General features: G+C 43.7%; 1 protein-coding gene across 1 annotated transcript in view; it reads right to left on the bottom strand.

Moving 5' to 3' along the window:
• ARHGAP28 (Rho GTPase activating protein 28) overlaps positions 1-1326 on the bottom strand; it is a 139704-nt gene extending 138378 nt beyond the window's left edge. The window contains exon 1 of the mRNA XM_010818945.4: positions 729-1326. Coding sequence (XP_010817247.1) covers positions 729-904 — 176 coding nt within the window. The 5' untranslated portion in view covers positions 905-1326. The remainder of the gene's footprint in view (positions 1-728) is intronic.
• Positions 1327-22872: the final 21546 nt, after the last annotated feature.

Below are 22872 nucleotides of genomic sequence, written 5' to 3'. Positions count from 1 at the left end.
ACATCCAAGATAACTTTTTAAGGGTCTTACATTCGTTTACTTAACAGAAGTCTTGCCAGCCTTGATCTTGCGTCAAATAGATGAACACCAATAACGTAATTAAGCTAGATCCCCGATTTATGAAATCTAAAATGCACATAGTGAAAAGCTTTCAGACCTCTTTTGACCTAAAGGAAAATTAGAATTGCATTTATAAACAGTCAACATTAGCAATAAAACAACAGTGATACCAATGTATGTATACATTCAAAAGTTGTTGTTTTTTTTTTTTTTTAATCTACAAGTAAAATCGTTTTTAAAGGTCTACGGAGATTTCCTTTTTGGAGAATCTCTCCATCTGTGTTTTAGCTAATGTGAAATGTTACTAAAAAGTTCTCGATAGTGTTTGCAGGTTTAAGATAATACATTTTACTTTCTTTTCTATTTTCTGCTGCTGCTTCATTTTTTTTTAATTCTCCAATAGTTCAATAGATGAATCTGGCAGAAACGAGGCATATGCCTATTACCAGCAAGTTGTAGAAGAACACAACTCTGCTAACCTCTCCTGGCCAACGTCTTCAGAGGACAATACAAAGAACCACAGGCTCAATCATCGCGTCCACTAAAACTTGAAACCACAATCGGACGATGGTGGTCCTCTGCTCTGGCAGAAAACCCAGCTGCCTGTGAAACCACCACCCCCCACCCCCCAGCCCAGGAGACTCGTGCCCGGTGGGCGATGTGGGTACCTGCTGCCGGGGAGGCTGGCGGTCGCCCGGGGCGCGCAGCGCGGCTCCGGGCTGGGCGGCGGGGGGCGCGCGTACGAGTGGTAGGCGGTGAGCACCACGCCGCCCGAGTCCTCCACTTCCATCGTCAGCCGCGCATGGCTCCGCTCCGGCCGGAGAACAAAGGCGGGGACCAACATGGGCCAGCGCACCGGCCCGGTCCCCGGCGGGGCGGGGAGGCGCGGCCGTCGGGCTCCCGCGGCCGGGGCTCCTCCCGCGGTCGGGCTGTCAGGGGCGCGGGATCGCCGCCCCGCCCGCCGCGCGGCTTATTAGCATGGATTCGAGTCCACGCCCACCAGCCCCGCGGGCTGGGGCTGGGAGGGCGAGGTGGGGGGCCGGGGGTGGCGTTGGGGTGGCTGGGGTGTGGGATCCCCGCTTCTGGGAAACCCGAAGCCCGCCGCGATCGTCGGAGGCTCGCGCTGGCAGCTCGGGTCAAGTTTTTCTCGCTTTTGTTTCTTTCCCTTTTTCCCTTTCTTGCCCCCGCCCCCACCCCTTCCAGCGGGAGGCTTATCCCGCGGCCGGGAGCGTTTCCTGCTCGGCAGCTTGGAGCCGAGAAAAAACCGCGCCTGGGAGCCCGTGCTAAGCGGCCGAGGGGCCGCCTCCAACGTGGGGAGGAGAGGGAGAAGATGGGACTCTCTCATTTAAAGCATCCACATCAAAAATTGAAGAAGCGGATTACGTTGCTGTTTACTTAGTCCGGTTACAGTGGACTTGATTGCCTCTGGGGCAGGAACTGCCCTCCTGCGACAGGCTGAGCACCTCCCTCACCCTGGGTGCCACAACCACCAAACTCTGCCTGGCCCCGCGTCCCTGCCCTCCTCCCCATCCCCATCAAATTCAGATACTGCCTTTAGAATGGGAGAAAACTAGACTTGATCCTTAGGCGAAGAGAGCATGTTCTTCCCAGAGGTGGTTATTGAAGAGGGGTCCAGGGACCCGGCAGGGAGGCGGGTAAAGGTAGCATACTCAGAAATTTGGGGTCTGAAATGCATCTTTAAAGAACACTCTAATCGATGAAAAGGAGAAGCAAAACATCTCACCCTATAAAAAGGCCCACCCTGTCCAAGCGCTTGACTTGCTGGCACTTATTCTCCCCTGGGAACCTAGGTTACCCCTTACTGAGGGGCGACCTGGGTCCTGCTAAGACTCAGTCTCTCAGGGTCTGTTTCTGTATCCCTGAACCAGAGAGTAATCTCACTAAGTACATGCTGGTTCTCTCTGTTGCTTCCTTCACTTCCACCGAGAAGGGAGACATTTGTTTTCATTGCCCTTTCAGAAACTGGGAAGACAAAAACAAACGATGATCCAAAATGGCTTTTTAGAAAATGTTTGGTTGATTAAAAGGTGAGATAATAATGACTAACATTTACTGATCCTATACATTAGCTCCTTGAACAATCCTGTAAGGTAGGTAGTGGGGCTTCCCCATGTGGCTTAGAGGTAAAGCAGGAAACATGGATTCAATTCCTGGGTTTAGAAGATTCCCTGGAGGAGGAAATGGCAACCCACTCCAGTATTCTTGCCTGGAGAATCTCATGGACAGAGGAACCTGGCCGGCTACAGTCCATGGGGTCCAAAGAGTGGAACATGACTTAATGTCTGAAACAACAACAGCAAAAACCCATTTTATTTAGAAACCTGTCTAGTGCAGTTTGAGACAGCACCGCTGTATTCAAATATTTTATTTCTTCAGCAAATAAATGACCCTAAGAGGGATAAATAAGGTCTACCAATAGTCTTATGTTTATCAAGGTCAAGTTTGTCACCAAATAACTTTTGACACTAAACTTTTTAAAAAATGTGTGACTTTTACAACTTTTTGATTTTTGGAATTACCCTAAGGAATTAGAGTAGCTGAAACTTTCCCAGGCATGGGATTTCTCCTTGGCACTTGCTTGTTTCTGAACAACAGACTCACAATTTTAAATACCTGCAGTGTATTTCCTTGGAAATATTTTGGCCATGACTCAGGTCCAACATGGCAGAGAGCTCCCTGATGCTACTTTCAGGGGCCTCCTCTGCTTTCTCTTGAATATTCGTATTTTAGACACCCTGGAGTCACTTTGGCTCCTCCCTCCAAACAGTGATCCCAGCTGTCATTTCTTTCTCAAAATATCTGCCAGCCCTTCTTTCTATCGTCATCACTGCTGTCCTTGTTCTCGAGTCAGCATCTCTTTCCTGGGTGACAGTGTTCTTCCCTCCCTTCAGCCCGCCCCGACATTCAAAGTGCTGGAAGAGTGATTTTCCCTAAACACAAGACCCGCCCCCCTCCCCCCCCACTAAAAACCCTCAGTTGTAACCCACTTGCTGCAGAATTAAGTCCAAGTCCCTTAGAACAGGTTCTTTCTTCTGTTTTGGTCACCTACTACTTTTGTACTCCCAAGTCCTCGCGGCCCACTTACACCAACCTTTCTCAAGTTCTTACCTTGCCTTTGCTCTTCCCTGTCCTTTTCCAGTCTGGAAATCCTTAAAACCACCCACCCACCCCCAAGAAGTCTTCTCAGGTGTTCCAAATTCAAAGGAACCCCTCCTCCTGCCCTCCTGAGGACGCTGCTCCTGCTCCTGTGGTGGGAACCGCCCCATCTTGCCATGCACTGAAAGCACAGTCAGCCAGAATCGTGTGTGTGCTAAGCACATGCCTGGTTCCTGGACCCTCATCACACAGAGCCAATAGAGCAGAGGAGTGCTCCCCACTGAGTCCAGACGTGGCCATGAAATCGTCTCAGAGGGAAGCCATAGCAACGACGTAGGTTTGAGACGAAACTTTGCTAACCCAGAGTGGTATTACTATTTTGCAACAAATCATGTCTTCTCCTAAGTTGTAAGCTGTTAGAAATGCTAGTGTCACATTTTTGTTGCTACATCCCAGAGCCCATGTTTTGCAGAGTTCTGACTCAGTAGTGAATACTGCTGAGTGAACACAGAAATCGATGAATCAGTGAATGAGATAGCACTCTTGAATGCAACAGTTCCAATTTTCAGGGTAGCCAAGGATTATAAGTGGTTCATAAGTCTCTATGGGACTTCCCTCGTAGCTCAGATGGTAAAGAATCTGCCTGCAATGCAGGGGACCTGGGTTTGATCCTTGGGTCAGGAAGATCCCCTGGAGAAGCAAATGGCTACCCACTCCAGTATTCTCACCTGGAGAACAGGCACTGAAAACTGAAAAAAAAAAAAAAGTTTCACTTGTATGTATTAATATTTTTCGAATGTGGATATGTGCTGTTGATTTAATAAATGATGACTCTATAAGCATTTTTGAGTTTTGGGGTTTCATAAAGCTGGTGGGGCACAAGTATTAGATATTATAGGATATGTGTGTGCATGCAGTCATCAGTCGTGTCTGACTCTTTGTGACCCCATGGACTGTAGCTTGCCAGGCTCCTCTGTCCATGGGATTCTCCAGGTGGGAAGACTAGGGTGGGTTGCCATATCCTTCTCCAGGGGATCTTCCCAACACAGGGAGCGAACCCTCATCTCCTGAGTCCCCTGCATTGGCAGGTGGGTTCTTTACTGCTGCGCCACCAGGGAAGCCCCATTACAGGATACGCTGTACAAGATACTCACCTTTTGCCGTTTAGATCCACTCGCCGCCCTCGCACCCCTCCGGGTGCTGGCGGCTCACTTTCTGGTCTGCCTCAATGAGCTCTCTCGCCTTTGGCTTTAGGTAGGCTGCGATCAGGGCTTCCCTGGTGGTTCAGAGGAGAAAGCATCTGCCTGCGATGCAGGAGACCTGGGGTTCAGTCCCTGGGTTGGGAAGATGCCCTGGAGAAGGAAATGGCAATCCACTCCAGTATTCTTGCCTGGAGAATCCCATGGAGAGAGGAGCCTGGTGGCTACAGTCCACGGGGTCGCAAAGAGTTGGACACGACTGAGCGACTTCACACACAAACAGGGTGCGATCAGAGAGGCGCCAGCAGATCTCGAGTTCAGTTCAGTCCAGTCACTTAGTCGTGCCTGACTTTTTGTGGCCCCATGAACCGCAGCACACCAGCCCTCCCTGTCCATCACCAACTGTCGGGGTCTACCCAAACCCATGTCCATTGAGTCGAGGGAGAGGGGAGAACCAGGGTGAGTGTATTTCCCAGGCTCTTCTCTGCGGTTCAGCTGCCGGCCAGAACGCTTGACTGTGATCTCCCCTGCTCTCTCCCTGGATTCCTGAACTCTGCCTCTGTCTGGCCCTTCACACCTGGGGCGGTACCAGAGCCTGCTTCATCACATAATCCCTCCCTCCTGCCCTCATGCATCTCTGCTGGTCCTTCACCCACCCACACACTGTTACAGACAGTCCTTTATCAAACTCTGCTCATCCACCGGGGCTGAGTACCCCAGATCCTGCCTGATAAGCAGCCCCACGAGATCTGGGCGGTGCCCTGTGAGCAGAAGCAGCAGCAAGTCCACAGGCGTGTGCGAGGACTCCTCCACGAGGGAGAAGGACACAAGATAAATAAAGTCCCGTCAGATCAGATGCTCTGTCACCAGCTAAGTCCAGGTCTCAACAGGGTTTTACACTCAAAATGAGTTACGGAAAAGCTTCCAGACCTGAGGGCTTTTTGGATTTCGGAATGACAGATACGGGATTGTGGAACTAGTAGAGTCTGGATTGTGGACCGAGCAGTCACGTGTTTGACTTGCTGGAACCACTGGGCTGGGGATGACTGCACAAGAATGTGACCGTTGATTTGCCCTTGGAGCGACCAGGGACCCTGGGAAAGATTCTCTATCTGGGAACTGGGTTGATATATTGCCCTTGTGGTAGACAGCGGCCATTCAGCGCACAGGAGCAGCATTTCCAGTTTACTTAGACTAGGGACCACAGTAGAGGGAAAATGCTTGTTTGCTACACAACCCATTCCAGTATTCTTGCCTGGGAAATCCCATGGACAGAGGAGCCTGGTGGACTACGGTTCATGGGGTGGTAGAGTCGCACACGACTGAGCATGCATGCGTGCATACACATATATATAATATATAGTTTACTAACTGCTCTTAGAATTCACTGTTTCATGCTGCCTTGTAAATCTGTCAGTGGAATCACATGTATGAGGCGTTAGAGGGTAGTGACATATGTGATCTACAGTTGCACAAAGAGTCTGCACTTTCCAGATACACAGAGGTGGAAGGTTGGTCGACCAAAGAGGGTCAGACAGAGTTGAGTCTGAGTCTGAATTATGGATTTGCTACTCACTCTCTGTGTTAATTTTTCCCTGTTTAAATTTCTTAATTTGAAAAGCAAGGAATCTCCTCCAAGAGTTAACAGACAGTCAGATACATGAAACAGCATCTGCCAAACACCAATCCTGCCTGGTACTGAGCTTGTCACAAATGCTCAGCAGATGTGGGGTCCCTTCTCTCTCCTACCCCATCCCAGCTCAGCCTTTCTAAAAGCATCATTTGTGTTCTACCTTCAAGACTAAACAGCCTCCTCTTCAGAATTCCAAAGGTATTTCATAACCTATACTGAGGGATGAGTCAGATTTAATTCACATTAATGAAGCTTATCTGGAAAATCCTCACGAACTCTGGGTGCCAAGTATGTGACAGGGCAGTAAGATTATGAAGCATGTACGTAGCCCTACATAGCCGACCTCACCAGGAAGGGCAATAACACAGGGCCTTTATGCAGGAGCTCGTCATGGACAAAAGGAAAGTGTCTCTTGTGGCTGCTTATCTGGCAAAACTGCTGCTGGGATGGTCGTTTAGCACCAGAACAGGAAGACAGCTGTGGCTACAGGAGTCCCTGCAATGCTGACTGCTGGTCTCCTGGCAAGAGGGTCTGAGGTTTCAGAGCCAACAGAGCTGTACTGCCGGAAACGAAGGCACAGTTCTTACCTACCTAGAGACACATGCTACTTCTGTCAAAACTCCACCTTACACACACATTCACCACTTCCTCAAAATCCTCTAGAAAAATTGGATAAAAGTAGGAGGAATTAATGCAAAATAATGGAAATCAGTCCTGAACATTCATTGGAAGGCCTGATGCTAAAGCTGCAACTCCAATACTCTGGCCACCTGATGCGAAGAACTGACTCACTGGAAAAGACCCTGATGCTGGGAAGGATTGAAGGCAGCAGAAGGGGATGACAGAGGATGAGATGGTTGGATGGCATCACCGACTCAATGGACATGAGTTTGAGCAAGCTCTGAGAGTTGGTGATGGACAGGGAAGCCTGGTGTGCTGCAATCCATGGGGTCACAAAGAGTTGGACACGACTGAGCAACTGAACTGAACTGAACTGAATGCAAAATTTCATTTATGTAAAGAGAAAATACTTAAATGAAACAAGTATTTTAGAAGTATTTGAAAGTAATGAGTAATCCTTTGTCACTAAGTCAGCTGATAATTCTTGAATTTCTTACCCTGAAATGTTTTTTAAAACTTATTGGCACTAATTATACAGATTTATTTTCTGAATGCTCTCAAGAGGACACACAATTTTTAGATTACTCTGAATTTCCTATTGTTTTCTTAGCATCTGTTTTTAAAAAGACATCAGGACCTATTTTCCTTCAGCAACTGTTCTGTATTCTCTGATCAGTTTTGTGATCACATGAAGCAGACTGTGTCACTAAGAGAGCCTGTCAGCCAGGCCAAGACTTGTGTTATTTATGGGATGGACATAACTGAGCCGCTGGGAATGACTTAACTGAGTGGCTTAAGTGACTTCTACAAATAAACTGAATCATTATTGATTGGAAATGAATCACTACTAATAGAGCCAGGCAGGGTGGGAGAAGCGAAAAGACATGAAGCTTTGGTCTAAAAAGATTTGCACTATGAAATATTTTCCACAGCACCATGTTTTGCAATTATACAAAGGCTTTATTTATCTATCCATCCATCTATCCATCCATCCATCGTAAGAACCTACAACCTCATTGGTACCTACAATACTAAGCACTAAGAATATAAAAATGATGAAGAATTTGAAAGCACAGTCCCTGCAGGGGGTAGAGTGGGGCTTGAAGAAGTAGGTCTTCACAGAACCCAGAGGAGGGAGGTAATGCTAGAGATGGGTCTTAAAAGATAAATAACTGGTCAGCTCAGGAGTAGGTGACTGGAGTTGCAGGGGATGAGAAGAAGGGTAATTCCAGAGAGAGAGATTAGACTGAAAAAAAAGCACAGAGAAAAGAAACAAGTTGGCACATTCAGGGAAAAGTGTTAGTTGCTCAGTCCTGTCCACCTCTTTGGACCTTGTTGACTGTAGCCTACCAGGCTCCTCTGTCCATGGGATTCTCCAGGAGAGAATACTCAAATGGGTTGCCATGCCCTTCTCCAGGGGATCTTCCCGACCCAGGGATCGAATCTGGGTCTCCTTCGTTTCAAGCAGATTCTTTACCACCTGAGCCATCAGGGAAGCCTGCTTTAGTTTAGCTTTGCTGGAGAATAAAGAGTAAAGGAGAGAATGCTAGAGATGAAGCTGAATACAGTGGCCAGGCCCTGGGGGAATCTGAATGCCCAGTGAGGAGTTCAGACGGGAAATCCATGGCAGGTTCTTAACGGGTAGAGTCAGGATGTATTAATACTTGTGCTTGTAGATGGTCCTTCCTGGCTTCTCCATAGTGTGTTCTTCTCTCAGCTGTCCTGGGCTACGTCTCCTGTGCTTTTTGGCCTCCTTTAGAGAAGAGTATACACTGTGGTCTGGGAAAGAAGGAAGCCAATTATATCTGTCCAGATGCTAAGCTCCAAACAGTATTCTAAGTCCAAGAAGCATTTTAAACAGCTGTTGAGAAGTTTAGTTTAATACTAAACTGTGTAAGTGCCTCAGAGGGGAAGCTGAGGAAAGACTCCATCTGCCACTAGCTCATCCTTACAGGTAAGTTACCTGCCTCATGGGCTTCCCTTATGGCTCAGCTGGTAAAGAATCCGCCTGCAGTGCGGAAGATCTGGGTTCAATCCCTGGGTTGGGAAGATCCCCTGGAGAAGGGAAAGGTTACCCACTCTAGTATTCTGGCCTGGAGATTTCCATGGACTGTGTAATCCCTGGGGTCACAAAGAGTCGGACACAACTGAGTGACTTTCACTTTCACTTTCCCTAACTCGTTAGCAGGCACCGTGGGCAGTACAGACCACCCAATCTGGAAAGTGATGGAGTAAAGATACTAGGCTGCACTGAGCTGGTGACAGACGAGCACAACAGTGAGACGCTTGGGGAGAGATGTGGCCTGCGGGACTACCAACAGGGAGGGAAGATTTATTACAAGAGTTCTCTGGTTGCAAACCACAAAAACATTTGATTCTGAAACAAGGAAGAATGTTTTAGAACGGTCGTGGGAATGTCACAGGATTATGACGGTCAAGCTAAAGAACAAGACTTGGGGCAGGAATGAGAACACAGACTTGCCTCAGTCGGTGTTTCTTGTAAAATGAACCGATTTTAACCTTTCTCCCATCCTGGCTTCCTTCTTCTCAGAATACGGAGTTTCAGAATATTGCATCAGATTGCCTTAGGCTGCACACTTACCTTCAGGAAGCATGGAAATGAGGGGGTGGGGTCTTAGTCCCTGAGGTTAACAAACAAATGGACCTGTGATTTTGTGATGAGAACAGGAAGGTCCAAATTCATATCGATGAGTCCATCCTCAAATAGGTCTCAGACTACATCGTTCATTAAGACTTACATGACCTGAAGTGAGCCACTTGGGTCTGGAGAAGAATTGTTGAAAGTGTAATCTTAATTACAAGATTTGAATTGTAGGTTTGAATTACAAGGTTTGAAGCAAAGCAGACATGCCAGTAAACCCTATTTTTTCCATTTAGTGCCATAGGACTAGGAGCCTGTATTTAATCTCTTTGGTATCTGATTTTTCTTATCTGTAAAATGAGATGACAATATTCCACACACAGGGTTGTTGGCCAGGATTTAGAGAGGATATCGTGCAGAATCACTGCACACATCATGTTCAATAAACATACGCTCCTTTTATTATACACTGATTCCAAGACGGTCCTTTGAAACTGAGCAGGCATAGGCAGAGAGCAAGAAATTGATGTTTATTAGCTGAAACATTATTCAGTGATGTCCCTAGTTATTATTACCATCTAGTTCAGAAAACTCATAGACAGCCCACTGCCTTGGCATCACTAGGCCAGAATCCTGGCATGGTCTCCAAAGAGGAAGTCTTGACTCACAACACTGGCATCCTGGATTGGTCACTTCTGGTTGAGTTCTCAGAAGCCTGCTAGCAGACTTAGTACAGCATCTGGCACAAAGTAGGCTCAAACGGCTACTTAATGAATAAGATGCCCTTGTCTATTCCATCCTCACTTTCTATACAGCAAATATAAGAAGAAATTACAGGGCTGCTACCTTCCTGTGCCTTTCTCAGAAAAGTAGGGAAACTACAAAGTCATATGAGAGCGGTTCAATGGCCACAAAAATAGAGACTTAAAGGCTGTGTAACGTATGCACCTACAGTTGTGGGATACAGCCCTGTTAGAATGCCTTTGAAAAAAGGAGGGTCAGGCTGAATTAAGTAATAGCTGTAGTAATGAAAGTTGTGTTGGAAGGAGAGGACAGTGCTGATCTCTGCCCTGGCATCTGCTGGCCATGAAACAATATGGATACATAATATTTATTCATCTTTCTTCTTGATCCTGGGAACCACTCTAAGTGTCTTCACATAGGAACTCTCCTCAGGCCCTGGGTTTGGATGGGGCACACGTGGTTCCTCAGTGTGTGTCACATGACACAGGCCTGGGGGCGGGACAGGAGTAGGATCAAAGCTGGGTCACTCCCCTGGGACCTCTGCCAGATCTTCGAAACAAGAATTTTTCCATTCTCTGTGAGGATAATACAGCCCTGAAGCTTCACACAGCCCTCTTGCTTCCACAAATCTGATCTGGTCTATCCTCAAGCCAAGGAGAAGCAAAGATCCTGGGGAAGGTTTTGAACCTCTTTTCTAAGGCACGTCTGAAGCAAATGCTGCCGCCTTTTCTTTTGCAGCTTCAGCTAGCGTGAGCTGGGCTCTTATTACTTGCAACCACAGGATAATGACAACAGCCGGCATTCAAAGGGTATTCAGCAGGTTCCACGTGTTGCGCTAGGATCTGGACTCACTCAGTACTTACAATAACCCCATGTGGCGGCACCACTGTTGTCTTCTCCTCTTTGCAGAGGGAAATGGGAGTCCAGGGAGGTGACCTTATCTAAGGTCACAGACCTAGAAAGAGGTGTACTGAGGATTCAACCTGGATCTAGGAACTTAGCAACACCACCATGCTGCCTCTTAAGTGCCCAGACAAACACTGTGAACTTGCTCCAGGAATGCACCACCTCTACGCCTCCAACATGAGGAGGAAATATACAACATTTTCTCAGAGTGGGCTCTCAGTAAGCAGTAATGATTGCAGTATTTATAATTATCCACTACTTCATCCATTTCCATCTTTCCATCCATTCCTTCATGAGTGGTGTTTGGTGAGTGGGAGTAAATAAGTTCATGTTTATAAACAGCTTTGAGAACTGGGGATAAAAGTTGGGTTCTAAGAATCATGGGGCTTCCCGGGTGGCACTGGTGGTAAAGAACCCACCTGCCAATGCAGGAGACATAAGAGACATGGGTTCTATCCGTGGATCGGGAAGATCCCCTGGAGGAGGGCATGGCAAACCACTCCCAGGGATTGCCTGGGAAATCCCATGGACAGAAGGGCCTGGTGGGCTACAATCCATGGGGTCACAAAAAGTCAGGCAGGACTGAAATGACTTAGCATGCAGCACACAAGAATCATGAGGGTCTGGCTCCCTAAAAACAAGTAACAGTTTTGTTCATTGCTACAGAGGAAGAATGGAACATCAGTTTGGACCTGATGACTTGATTGTATCCGTCCATGTTGCCATCACATGTAGAAATAAATGGTCACTTGAAGCTTGGCTATTTTTAAAAATTCTCTCAAAGTGACTGAAAAGAGACTGAAGATGATGAGATACTTGAGAAAGAATTATTATACCCTTAACTGCAGTGCTTCAAAGATCTAGCAACCCTTTGTTCTGAATTCATTTCAACGGTTAATGGTGAAAAGGGGTGTATTTCCTAAAGTAGATGAATTTCTGTTCTCTACGGATCACAAATCTGATCCAAATGAAATACAATTCTGAAAGTAATTTGATGAGTGGCAATTTACCTTCAGGTAACTGCAGGCACTGAGATTCTGCCTCTTTTATGATTTTTCTTCCCTGCAGCTTCCCCGTTCTCATTGGAATCTGTTCTCAGCAGACAAAGGACAAACTAGCCACTGCCCTTTTCTTAGCTGGTTTGCTCCTCCAGGTCCCCCTGGAGAAGAGGACTGTGGTCATTGCTGGGTGGAGTCACCTGGCTCTGGGTTTTGAATGGAAAAGACACCCTAATGTATCTCGCTACATATAAACTAAACATAAGTTTATAAATGTATACCTTTCTTGAGAGGATACATGCCAGATAGCATTCTGGGTTCTGAGGATACAAATATAGTAAAACAACACTATGAAATTTATTCATGTTTTCTTTTCTGTATTTCCTAATATAATGTTCTTCCTATTTAGCCAGAGGTTATAATTGCTTTAGTGTGGATTCTCCGTGGGTGAATCAGGAACACACAGAAGTGCAAGGTGGGCTCAAGGCGAGTGGATGGCCCACAGAGATCAGAATTGTCCTCTTTCCCTTCGATACAAGTCTGGTCTGCAAAGGACCACACTGGAAGAGAGACTGTCCCCAGAGGCGTAGGTTTCAGGGGTTGGACTCTCAAGATAAACAGGACTGAAGGTGCCTGGGGGTCCCCACACAAGCTCCTGTCCTAATTACACCTGAGGAACCCCAGATATTAATAACTGTGGGCCAATCAGTCAATTTCCTTTTAGATACTGAGGCAACTTACTCCGTGCTTACTGAAGCCCCTGGCCCACTTTCTTCCCAATCCGCTTCCGTAATGGGACTGTCTGGATGAGCCAAAAGACGGGCCTGATAATCTATGTGAGCCTACCTCTGCTGACTCCAAAAATCCTGAGTCTGCCATTTGATCCTCAAGACAATGCCTTCCTGTCCTGGGCTCACTCCTACGCAGCATTTCACAATCAGTCTAACTTCAGGGTTTGTGGAGCGCCCCCCTCTCCATCAGTGGAAGGCTTCCTGTGGTGGACATCTCTACTGCAAGGAAAAGACTTTCTCCAAGTTTGCAAATACCTTCAACAACAATCGCATGTGATGCCTCTTCTTAAACTGATGACATTTAACAATCCTAAGATGGACTGATGTAACTGTGGACATAATATGACTTTTCATTTTGATTTTAACTTGGTTTAATTTTGTACTTCCCTGGTGGCTCAGACGATAAAGCGTCTGCCTACAATGTGGGAGACCCGGATTCAATCCCTGGGTCGGGAAGGTCACCTGGAGAAGGAAATGGCAACCCGCTCCAGTATTCTTGCTTGGAAAATCCCATGGGCAGAGGAACTTGGTAGGCTACAGTCCATGGGGTAGCAAAGAGTCGGACACGACTGAGTGACTTCACAATGAGTGTTTAGTTGAGCCACATGCCCCTGTCTTCAAAGCTGTTCTAACAGAGCTGCATCACACACACAACTCTAGGTGTACACATTACACAGCACCCTGTCCTCTGCTTCTGAGGCCCAGCCTCGCTGCTCTCCTTTGACTCTTGGGTTCCCCTACTTCTTAACGGAAGTCACAGTAAGATAACAGCTCTGTGTTGCATTTTACATTTGCAGGTGTAGAAACTGATAAGAGGTTGTTACAGCTGGAAGAGAGAAATGGCTAAAGTTTTGCAGTTCAGACTGTGTCTTGAGATTGGCTCTTGAAGGACATTCCAGATAAGATTAAGCAAGAGAACCAGGCTTCCATGACTAGAACTTGGCACTTGAGTTTCCTAAATCCTAAAAACTCCCTATTAGCCTCAGAAACCAAAGTTCGGGAGACTGAATGTGGAGACTATTAAGTTGCAGACAGTGATGTAAAGAGAAGAGCAGCACTGCTTCCACAGAGGGTGGTCTCCATCATCTCATCTTCAGAGATAGCATAGAAAGAAGAGAATTATACTCAAGAGGGGCTACCCGATAGGCCCCTTCCTGAGTTAAATCCTGGGGTGGAGGGTAGCATGAGCAACAGGCTTGAATACTGGAGGATGGAGAGGCTTCTTTGCCATCCCCACCTGAAAGTGTGGGATGAAGCAGTCCAGACAGAACCCGAGATCACCCACACCTTCCAGAAACCATCGTAGAGGGCACGGCAGAGATCAGTCATCTCCCATGTTCCCCAGCGAGAAGGACTGGCAAGCTCTCAGAGGACTCACTATGGTTGAGATGAAAAGACCTTGTGACAGGGACTTCCCCGCCAGTCCAGTGGTTAAGACTCCACACTTCCCCTGCAGAGCATGAGTGTTTGAGCCCACATGTCACAGAGCCAGAAAAAGAAAATTTCTTGAACTGAATAAAAATGAAAATGAAAATGAAACATATCAACTTATAAAAGAGAGACCTTGTGGCAGGGGACCTCAGGGTTGACAGACCCATCTAAGGGGTCAAATAGTAGCCACAGGGGACCCCCAAGGCCAGCGAGATCTGAGTCGGAGTGCCAAGGAGCATGGGGACATGTCAGAGCTCATGACACACTGCGAGTGTGGAGAGAGTGACTATGAGGCTCCACCACCAGTGGGGGCAACATAGGCAGCCACCTCGCTCCCCTACCGAAGAGTGAAGTAGATGAGCGATAGTCTGGGAGACAGCACACAGCCCCCTGCACCCAGACACCATCTCAGGATCGAGTAGGGGATGAAAAACCAGGACAGTTTCACCACAGAGAGGAACCATGATGGGAAGCTGCGATGTGAACTGACTGAGCTTCAATTCTGAATTTAGTCATTTCCTAAAAAAGACTTTTAATCTTCTGATTAAAAGTGTCTTTGAAGTGGTAGAGAGCTAAGTTGATTTCAAGGACGGATGTACACTTCTTGTACATCTAACTTGTGACTGTATTTGAAGTATAAAACCTACCGCATGAAGATGAATGAGATAAAATCTCTGCCTCAAGAACCTTATAATCTCTAGGTATGTTATAAAAGGAGGCACTGAAGCCAGGATTTTTCTGCCCTACAATTCTGCCAATGATTGATCTTGAAATTTTATGAATAAATACATTTCATGTTCATAAATTGGTCCTGTGGGGGTTAAAGTGAGAATCAATCAACAAAGCCTAGGGACAGAAGAGCTACTGCTCAACTGCAGAAATACAATGCCAATTGAGGAAAAACAATTAGTAAAGGACAATGTAAGCGATCAATAGGTTGAGGAAAATGCTTTCTGAAAAGAAATAGTAATATGATAAACTAGTCAAGAAATGCAAAGAAGGAACACAAATAAAGTCTATCAGATTTTTAAAAAATATTAAAACCATCACAAACCATTATTCAATCTTACTCCAACAATATTTAAAAATGATAGGTCCAAGGATGGTCTGGTTCACAGTGGTGATTTTCTTGACTCCATAAACCCCACACACTATCAGAAGTGACACAATCCCAGGTACTTTGTATTGTATGTGTTAGGGAGGTGGGCAAGGTTCATATGGTATGTTTACTTGTGTTGCCCAGAAATGCCCCAGCGATGGAGGATCTGTTTTCAGAACAGACAAGAAGGGATTTTCTTCCAAAACACCTTACAGTTAGACACTGAGAAAACCCAGATGCAATGCACAAGAATGCTCATTCCCCAGTGAAATTCCGGTGCAGAGACACTCCCCACGTGGAGGACCTCGGAAAAGGCTCAAAGAGCTGCAGCCTTGCAGACACTCCTAGGGCAGACAAGTCAAGTCTCACAATTCAGGGTAGGGTTTGGGCAAAAAGGCACAAGCAACGGCCTTGCTTTGTACCCAGGACTTTGAAGCAAGAAGCGGACATCTTCAAGACAGAACAGATTTTGAATTGTGGCAACAATTTGGGGCAGCCAACAGAAGATGTGGCTGGAGCCAGCAAAGCCATTCAATCACGAGAGAGAAAGCACTGTCATCAATTTCTTAGCAAAGAAGGAACAGACACCTGTATAAAAACACATTCTGCCTCCTTCAGAGTTACTTTTGCATGTTCTAAATTGTAAGAGGTCTTATTACAGAGCATGCATGGGTTTAGTCATTCTCAACAAACGCTTTTGATGTTGCCAAAAAATCTAAGTTAAATATGCCCCTCTACACGGAGTCTGACTGGTTATTAACGGCGAGATTCTAGTAAAGAGAGGCAGAGACTTTTACTTTTTGATGAGTATGCTAAATGGGCTACCCTTATTTATGCTGCTACAGCTCCTTTTCCCTATCATCTTTCCAGGCTGTACAATCTCGAGGTTTTGACTCTCCTGTGTGTCTCGGCTGGGGGAAGTGATTTCCCCCACACGCTCCTTTCTAAGTCAGCATATGAAGTCCCATTCTCGTGTCCGTGGAGTGCGGGAGCCAACTTGTACCAACGCATAAAAGACGATTATTACATTTTTTAGGAATTTCGTGAATCAGTTGTTAGAACTGTTATTAAAATTGAGTTATATAAACTTACAGTTGAATAAATCATAAAAGTAGGAAATACTTTCAAATTATTTTATTATATTATACTATTTTTTCTGCCTTTGAGGCTATTAACATGTAATGTTCCTGTATAGTGGAAATATAATATAATGATGTGCCACTGACAATCTCTTTCCAGTTCTCCTTTCAGGACATTATGTCTGCTGCTTGAAAGTGGCCTTGATGGGGGGTATTTATACCAAGGGAATCAGCCAACTACTGTCAAAGAGGGCTTGATTATTTTGTTGATTGCCTAAAATTTTAAAGATGAAGGAAAAAGTCTTCATGATATAGTTTAATCCTAAAACTATGCTTAGTATCCATAGCCATTACACTGCAAATAACACAAATAACATGAGGAAATATTCTTCCACCAGATTCAGCAAAGTGACGCACATCATCTACAAAAGAGATGTTCCACTCTGTCTTGTCTCACTGCTGTCTTTCAGGTTAACATAAATGCAAATATCAGTCAACACTCATGTCCAAACTACACTCATTCATCAGTTGTTGCCATAGATCACCAAGAGATACAAGGGCTCAGAAAATTAAAAAGTTAATAAAAGTATTTTATGAGAATCAGTGGCTATATGGAGTTTATAATAAAGGGCACAGGTATATTTATTATCATTTATAAATCACATATAAAATTTACATATAGAACTTATACATTCTTTTCCAGAGAGACAGTCATCAGATATTTATCAGTATATCACTACTTGTGTCTCACTTTCATCTAGGAAAAGTGAATGATAGGTCCAATTTTTATTTTTTTGTTAGTTCTGTTTTTACTCTTAGAGAGGACAGTTATCTGTACTGAGAAATGTCCAATTTTGTATTTCTACCTACTGGCCTTTATTGTTTTTTATGGTGTCAAAAGGAGCTTGCTTTAAGGTCTACTACAAGGAAAGAGAAAGTAATAATTACCTTTCTATTTTCTTTACAATTAAAACTGGCTTTTAAGGATAAATATGGACATAGCACATTATTTGTGCTATTCAAGCTGACCTGAAGCATATTAGTGTGGGCTCTGAAACTATTTTTTATGAGTTTGAAAAAAAATAACAGCCTTTGTATGTATGTACTGCTTTTTAAGAAAATGGTACGTGCAATGCTTAAAGGCAAGGGCCTGAGAGCCAGAATACATGCATTTCAAACCCAAATTTGCAAACTGCCAACTCTATTATCTCTTTAGATAACCTCTCTGATCTTTAGTTTCCCTATCTATGGAATAAACACGAGAGTACAGTCTACTTCATAGGGTTGTGTGGTAATTAGAGGAACTGACGTGTGAAGTCTTCTGACGCAGAGCCCGGCACACAGGTGAAGGTCTGCCCTTTTCATCACCACTACTATTACGGGAATCACAGCTGCAACACGAGGCAGCCAATGCCCTGACCTAGATTCTGAAGTAAACTGTGCAGAAGGTACCTGATCTTACATTGACTCTGGTGCAGAAAAACTGACTTACCTAAGATCACACAACTTTTAGTATTAGAACTCAAAGTAGGTGCCACATCTGATAATCTGTTCTCTTGTTAAGCTAAATGGCTTCTTTCTGAGCTCTACGGTACTTATCTTGACTAGTTAATTAGTCAATTTCCAAGAACTATATTGCTCTTCATGAAAAAGAATGCTTTCATCGAATCACACTGGGATGCTGTACAGCTGCACTGCCCGGTGTGGTAGCCACATGTGACCACTGACCATCTCATGTGTGACGAGATGTTGGAGAAGTGCTCTAAGTATAGAGCACACATCGGATTTTGAAGACTTCATATGAAAATAAAGTGTAAAAGTATCATTAACAATGGTTATACTGGTTAAAAGTTTAAATTAGTAATACAATATTTTTAATACATTGGGTTAAATAAATGATTAAAAATAATTTTACCTGTTTAATTTTACTTAAGGTGGCTTCTATAAAACTTAAAATTATATATGTGCCTCACAAGTATGACCTGTATTATATTTATATTGGACAGTTCTATCTAATATTAATCTTCATGCCTAAATCTGAAAGCTGAAAATACTTTTTAGTTTAATAAGTCAGAAGTGTCCTCTGCCTTCGTTGAGGGCATTATCATCTGCCTGGTCCTCCACACGAGAAATCTAAGAGACGTGTTAACTTCTCCCCTCTTCCTCGAGTCCACATGTAATAATGGTTGACTCGTTCTCAAATCCATGCCAATGTCATCATCCCTTCTACCAGGCTGTCCTCACTATTCTTTATGTGGGCATTATAAGAGTCTTCACACCAGTCTCCCTATTCACCAGTCTAGGCTCCCCAAACCTCCTACATTGTCAAATCTGGCCACGCAAGGTCCTTCCACTGGGCCTATTACTGTGTTCACAGACACAGTACATCCACCACCATCATCACCCCTTGCCCTCGGACCCATTCGGATTTATCTCATCTCCTTTGAAGTGCTGTATTTGAAATGATGCAAAGAACTTCTTATGTATGAACATTTTGTTAGGTTGTGGTGGAGGTGTACGTTGAGTTGTGGTGGGAGTATGGGGAAAGGAAGAGAAGGGAGAGGAAAATGTGGGCAGTGGTATGAAATAATCACTTACTATAAACAGATTAATTTTTGAATGAAATACAGAACACGGATTCAACATCTTACTAGATGTCCTGGCCAATGCATTGAAACATCATACAGTTTGATCAGACACAACAGTGATAATTCCTCCGATTTCCTCAGGACTATGACCTCCTCAGATGAAATCATTTATGCAAAGAGTTTAACAGTGATTGGGACACAGTATTCATAATCATTTTCTATCCCTTTGCTCAAATCTTGCCTCCACCAAGCCTACCTTCCCCCGCCCCCACCCCAATCTTTAGGTGAAATCCCAGGAGCTGAAATTCAAACTTTCAAAAATATTGGATAGTTTGAGCAAGAGATCACGTTCCAGGTCACAGACCAGTGATTACTGAAGAGCTTAAATATGTTATTGCATAAGATAATCTTATTTGTCGAGAATAGTGAAGTGATAAAAAGAAAAGGGCCCAGGAGGCAAACTGAGTAATAATTGGTGAACAAGGGAAAACATGTTTCATGTCTGCTTCTTTCCTGAAAAATTAAACTAACGAGAAACAGAAGAAACACTGTGTAGGACCAAGTTACTTATCTCTGTATTTCAAACAGCATATACCATAATGTATGCAGCTACCTAAGAGAATTTCATTTAGAATTATCATGAAGCTTGCATCTTGTTGACAGGCAATTTGCTTCCTACTGACATTCTCAATAAGTATCCCGCTCAATAACTAATCTTTGTTTTTTCTCTCTGGTGGATTCTGAAAATTAAAAAGTAATTATATAAATGACTTAAACACTTCTGTAAAACAATAATTATGGAAACATCATTACCTCCATGATGAAAGTTGCCATCTTCACTTTAATAATTCTTAGATTTTTTTCCTTCAAAGGCATACAGTCACTTTTTTAAAATTATAAGAATTTTTTATAGTCATTACCCTTGTGACTCAAAAAGATTTGTATTCAGACTGATGGATTATGTGAAGTACATAATAATTATTTGTACTGTTACCAAAATGAAGACGCATCTAGACAACTGAATTTCTCTATTATTTAGCAGTTGGTCAAAGCCAAACATTCTGATAAGTTGTTATGAAGCTGCCTTTATTTGTAGAATCTGCACGTCTGAAGAATATTTAGAATGCATTTAATCCACCTTCAGACCCAATTTAGGCATCCTGTTCAATTTATCAAGAGGTTTACCCTTTTGCTCTCAGATCTATTCAATAATTCTCCAGACTTTTACGTAATGCTTGAGGAGCCTTTAAGCTTTCTATAACTTTAACCATCAAAATGACAAGCCTGGCTAATTACCACACTAAAAGACTGACTTCCAATATCAAAATTCCCCCTTTGCGAGAGTTCCAGCACAGGGTGGTGCCTGCTTGTAACTGGGTTAAGATTACCCAAGTTTCTGGAAGACTTAGCTTTTCCTGCTCCCGCTTGGGCAAGGCAAAATGAGATCAGCATTCTTTTCTGATTCCTAAACTCATGTTTTTCAACAGAAAAGGTCAGAAGGATTCTGATCTAAGATTTACATACTATTTCTGTAAAGTTACATAGTGGGGACCACCACGCTAGAAGTGTTTGCTCTTTGAGGATGCTAAAATAGAGATTGTGTTGCTTTGACTTTCCCCCTATACTTCCTAGACTCTTCTGTGTTTCTAACATCTCATCTTCCTTCCAATTCCAATCTTTTAGTTCAGGGAGAGGCAAACCACGGCACATGGGCCAAATCCAGATTGCCACCTGTTTTTGTAGATAAGATTCTTGGAACAGAGGCGTGCTCATTTGTTTCCATATCGTCTATGGCTGCCCTCCTGCTGTAACAGGGGAACTGAAGAACTGTGAAACAGATCATACACAGTCTCTGCAAGCCTGAAACATTACAATCTGGCCCTTTGAAAATGTTTCCTGAGCTTTGGTCTGCCAAGATCACCGAGTCCTCTTATACCTTCCTTTTCACAACACATATGTGGTGGATGAACAAGTTAAGGCTCACTTTTTCATGAACACGTAATTTCCTGTCATGTCTTGTCTGACTTACTTCACTTAGCATCATGCCCTCCTAGTCCAGCCATGTTGCTGCAAATGGCAAAATTTCATTCTTTTTTACAACTGAGTGGTAGTCCATTGTCTATATAATACCACTACTTCTTTATCCATAGGTTGCTTCCATATCTTGGCAATTGTCAATAATGCTGCTGCAAACTTTGGGTGCAAATACCCTTTTGAATTAGTGTGATTTTTTTTTTCAGCTATATACCCAGAAGTAGAATTGCTGGGTAATATGGTAGTTCTCGGAGAAGGCAATGGCAACCCATTTCAGTACTCTTGCCTGGAAAATCCCATGGACAGAGGAGCCTGGTAGGCTATAGTCCACGGGGTCGCTGAGGGTCGGACAAGACTGAGCGACTTCCCTTTCACTTTTCACTTTCATGCATTGGAGAAGGAAATGGCAACCCACTCACTCCAGTGTTCTTGCCTGGAGAATCCCAGGGACGGGGGAGCTGGGTGGGCTGCCGTCTATGGGGTCACACAGAGTCAGACCCGACTGAAGTGACTTAGCAGCAGCAGCATGGTAGTTCTAATTTTAGTTTTTGAGAAACCACCATACTGTTTTCCACAGTGGCTGTACCAATTTACATTCCCACTAACAGTGTACAAGGGTTCCTTTTTCTCCACATCCTTGTCAACATTTGTTATTTGTATTCTTTTTTGATGATAGCCATTCTGACAGGTATGAGGTGATGTCTCATTTGTGGTTTTGATTTGCATTTTCCTTATAATTAATGATGTTGAGTATCTTTTCATATTGCCTGTTGAGCATCTGCATTTCCTTTTTGGAAAAATGCCTATTCAGCTCCTCTGCTCATTTTAAAATTGTGTTGTTTTGTATGATTCCACTTATATAAAATTCTAGAAAAGACAAACTATAGTGACAGAAAGCACATTAATGGTCACCATGGACCAGAAACAGGAAAAATGGAATAACTGCAAAGAGGCACAAACAAACTTTTCGAGGTGAAGGAAAATGGTTTGTATCATGTGCATGGTGGTGTTTACATGTGATACAACGTGTAGTGTTACCTTCTTCAGAAGTCATCAAGTGATACAAATAAACTTAGCTAATCTTACTGTTTACCATGAAAGCTAATTTTTAAATCAAAAATTCTTTTAAAATATAAATAGTTATATATAGGAAGAGGAAATAGAAGGTACAGAGGAGGAAGCTAGACTCAACTGCATACACCTTATTTGGTATTTATACACATTTCGCATAGTTAGAAAAGAAAATTAAGCATTATAAAATCAACCCCTTAGAATTTAATGCACAATAAAACAAGCTAACTATGTGCACTCACTCCAAAGCCTGATTCTCTTTGAGGAGCTATTCCATGTGACCCTATGGCCCAATAATTTGACTATACATTCTGAGTGAGTATGCTAGTAGGACAAAAAAATGGCCAAAAAATTATTTTTAGTGCTCATATTGTTGATGGCAGTGTTATCACACTAGAAGCTACCAGTAACTACTGAGTGTTACTAATGGACTCAGGAACCCATAAGTGATAATCCCTCACTTGTCAAAGATGAAACAATATCAATATTATCTTTATTATCAATAAGGATAATACCTGCAATGCACTGAAACATGTCAAATACCTTTAAATCAATGAATTCCAAAAAATTCACAATTCTTTATTATTAAAAGTGCTACATTTAAAAAAATGAATATTTATCCTGCCTTTATTTTAGGAACTTTACCTCAGGGAAATAAAAAAGTTGATGAGGGAATCTTTTCTTATAAAAAGCAGTTTGACGAGTAACTGAGGAAGGAGTAATATAATTAAAATTCTGTAGAGCACAAACACAGCATTGTAAAGACACTAAGCCCCCCAAAAAATTAATAAAAAATCCAACTTCTTTACAACTTCTAGTGAAATAATGAATCTAAGACATTGATCATCAGTGGCTACTAATATCCAACAAAGAAAAATACTAAATACTACATGTTTAGG

The sequence above is a fragment of the Bos taurus genome, chromosome 24 (assembly GCF_002263795.3).
Source record: "Bos taurus isolate L1 Dominette 01449 registration number 42190680 breed Hereford chromosome 24, ARS-UCD2.0, whole genome shotgun sequence".
In the NCBI taxonomy this organism is placed as follows: Eukaryota; Metazoa; Chordata; class Mammalia; order Artiodactyla; family Bovidae; genus Bos; species Bos taurus.
Note: the sequence above shows the minus strand (reverse complement) of the source record. Positions and strands in the feature narration are given on the sequence as shown.